The sequence below is a fragment of the Aptenodytes forsteri genome, unplaced genomic scaffold (assembly GCF_000699145.1).
Source record: "Aptenodytes forsteri isolate BGI_AS27 unplaced genomic scaffold, ASM69914v1 Scaffold2013, whole genome shotgun sequence".
In the NCBI taxonomy this organism is placed as follows: domain Eukaryota; kingdom Metazoa; phylum Chordata; class Aves; order Sphenisciformes; family Spheniscidae; genus Aptenodytes; species Aptenodytes forsteri.
Genome location: NW_008794330.1, coordinates 1 through 966, shown reverse-complemented (window position 1 = coordinate 966; position 966 = coordinate 1). Strand labels below are relative to the sequence as shown.

At 74.4% G+C, this 966-nt stretch overlaps 1 protein-coding gene across 1 annotated transcript; it reads right to left on the bottom strand.

The window, feature by feature from the left end:
• Positions 1 to 3: 3 nt before the first annotated feature.
• On the bottom strand, positions 4 to 907 carry INPP1 (inositol polyphosphate-1-phosphatase; the record flags this gene model as incomplete). The annotated part of the gene is given in 4 exon segments (XM_019473994.1): positions 4 to 322; positions 438 to 612; positions 703 to 781; positions 783 to 907. Coding segments are annotated over 4 exon segments (698 nt in total), but the record flags the coding sequence as incomplete, so codon positions are not given.
• Positions 908 to 966: the final 59 nt, after the last annotated feature.

The following is a 966-nucleotide window of genomic DNA, read 5'->3' as shown; positions in this document are numbered from 1 at the left end:
CCGCAGGGCCCCCCCCAGGGCCACCGTGCCCCCGCCCAGGGCCCGCAGGATGGCGTGGGGGGCACAGGCGTCCCAGGCGAAGGTGCTGCCCTCGGAGAGGACGTAGGCGTCCGCCAGCCCCAGGATGACGCAGAGCATCTTGTAGCCAGCGCCGGCGGCGAAGCGCAGGTGGGCACCGCAGAGGGGGCCCAGGGCCGCCCGCACTGCCCCCCTCTCCGCCCGGCTCAGCACCACGCAGGGCGTGGGGCGCAGTGGCGGGGGGCTCAGCGAGCACAGCCGCATGTCCCCGTACGCAACACCCCAGTGGTACCTCCCCTGCCACCTGCGGGGACAGGGACCCTGAGTGCGGACCCCACCACCGGGTCCCCAGGCCCTCCCCGGCCTCTGGGGGCCAGGAACCGGCCATGCCCTCCTGGTGCTCCCCACGGTGCCGGTACCTGTGGGTCAAGGGGTCCCGGCGGAAGAAGGGCTCGTTGATGACACCCAGCACGGGGCAGCCCGTGCGCCGGTCGTAGGCCCCGATGAGCACCAGCGCCGAGCACAGCCCCGCCGGGGCGATGCCGTCGACGAGGGCCACGTCCTCGCGCCCGCCGATGTACTCGTTGGTGGAGTCTGCGGGTGCAGCCAAATTCGCCGGGGCTCAGCCAGAGTGTGCGTGTGTGTGTGGGGTCCCCAACCCGCCCTCTCCCAGCACCCCCTCACCAATGGGGTCTATCCAGATGGCCAGGTCCTGGGTGGGGATGCTGAGTGCCACGCTGGCCAGCTCTGCGTCCCCCAGCGAGCGCCACGTCCCGGTGCACGGCAGCCGCCAGCAGCTCGGCAGCCGCCCGCTCGGGCTCCAGCACGGAGAGCAGCAGGGCCGCGGTGTCTCCTGGCGTGGCGCAGACCCGCACTGCCACCGTCTCCCCTGCCAGCACCCCGGCCTCAGCGACGGCCCCGCGGCCCCCGGCCTGGGGGGGCCCCGGC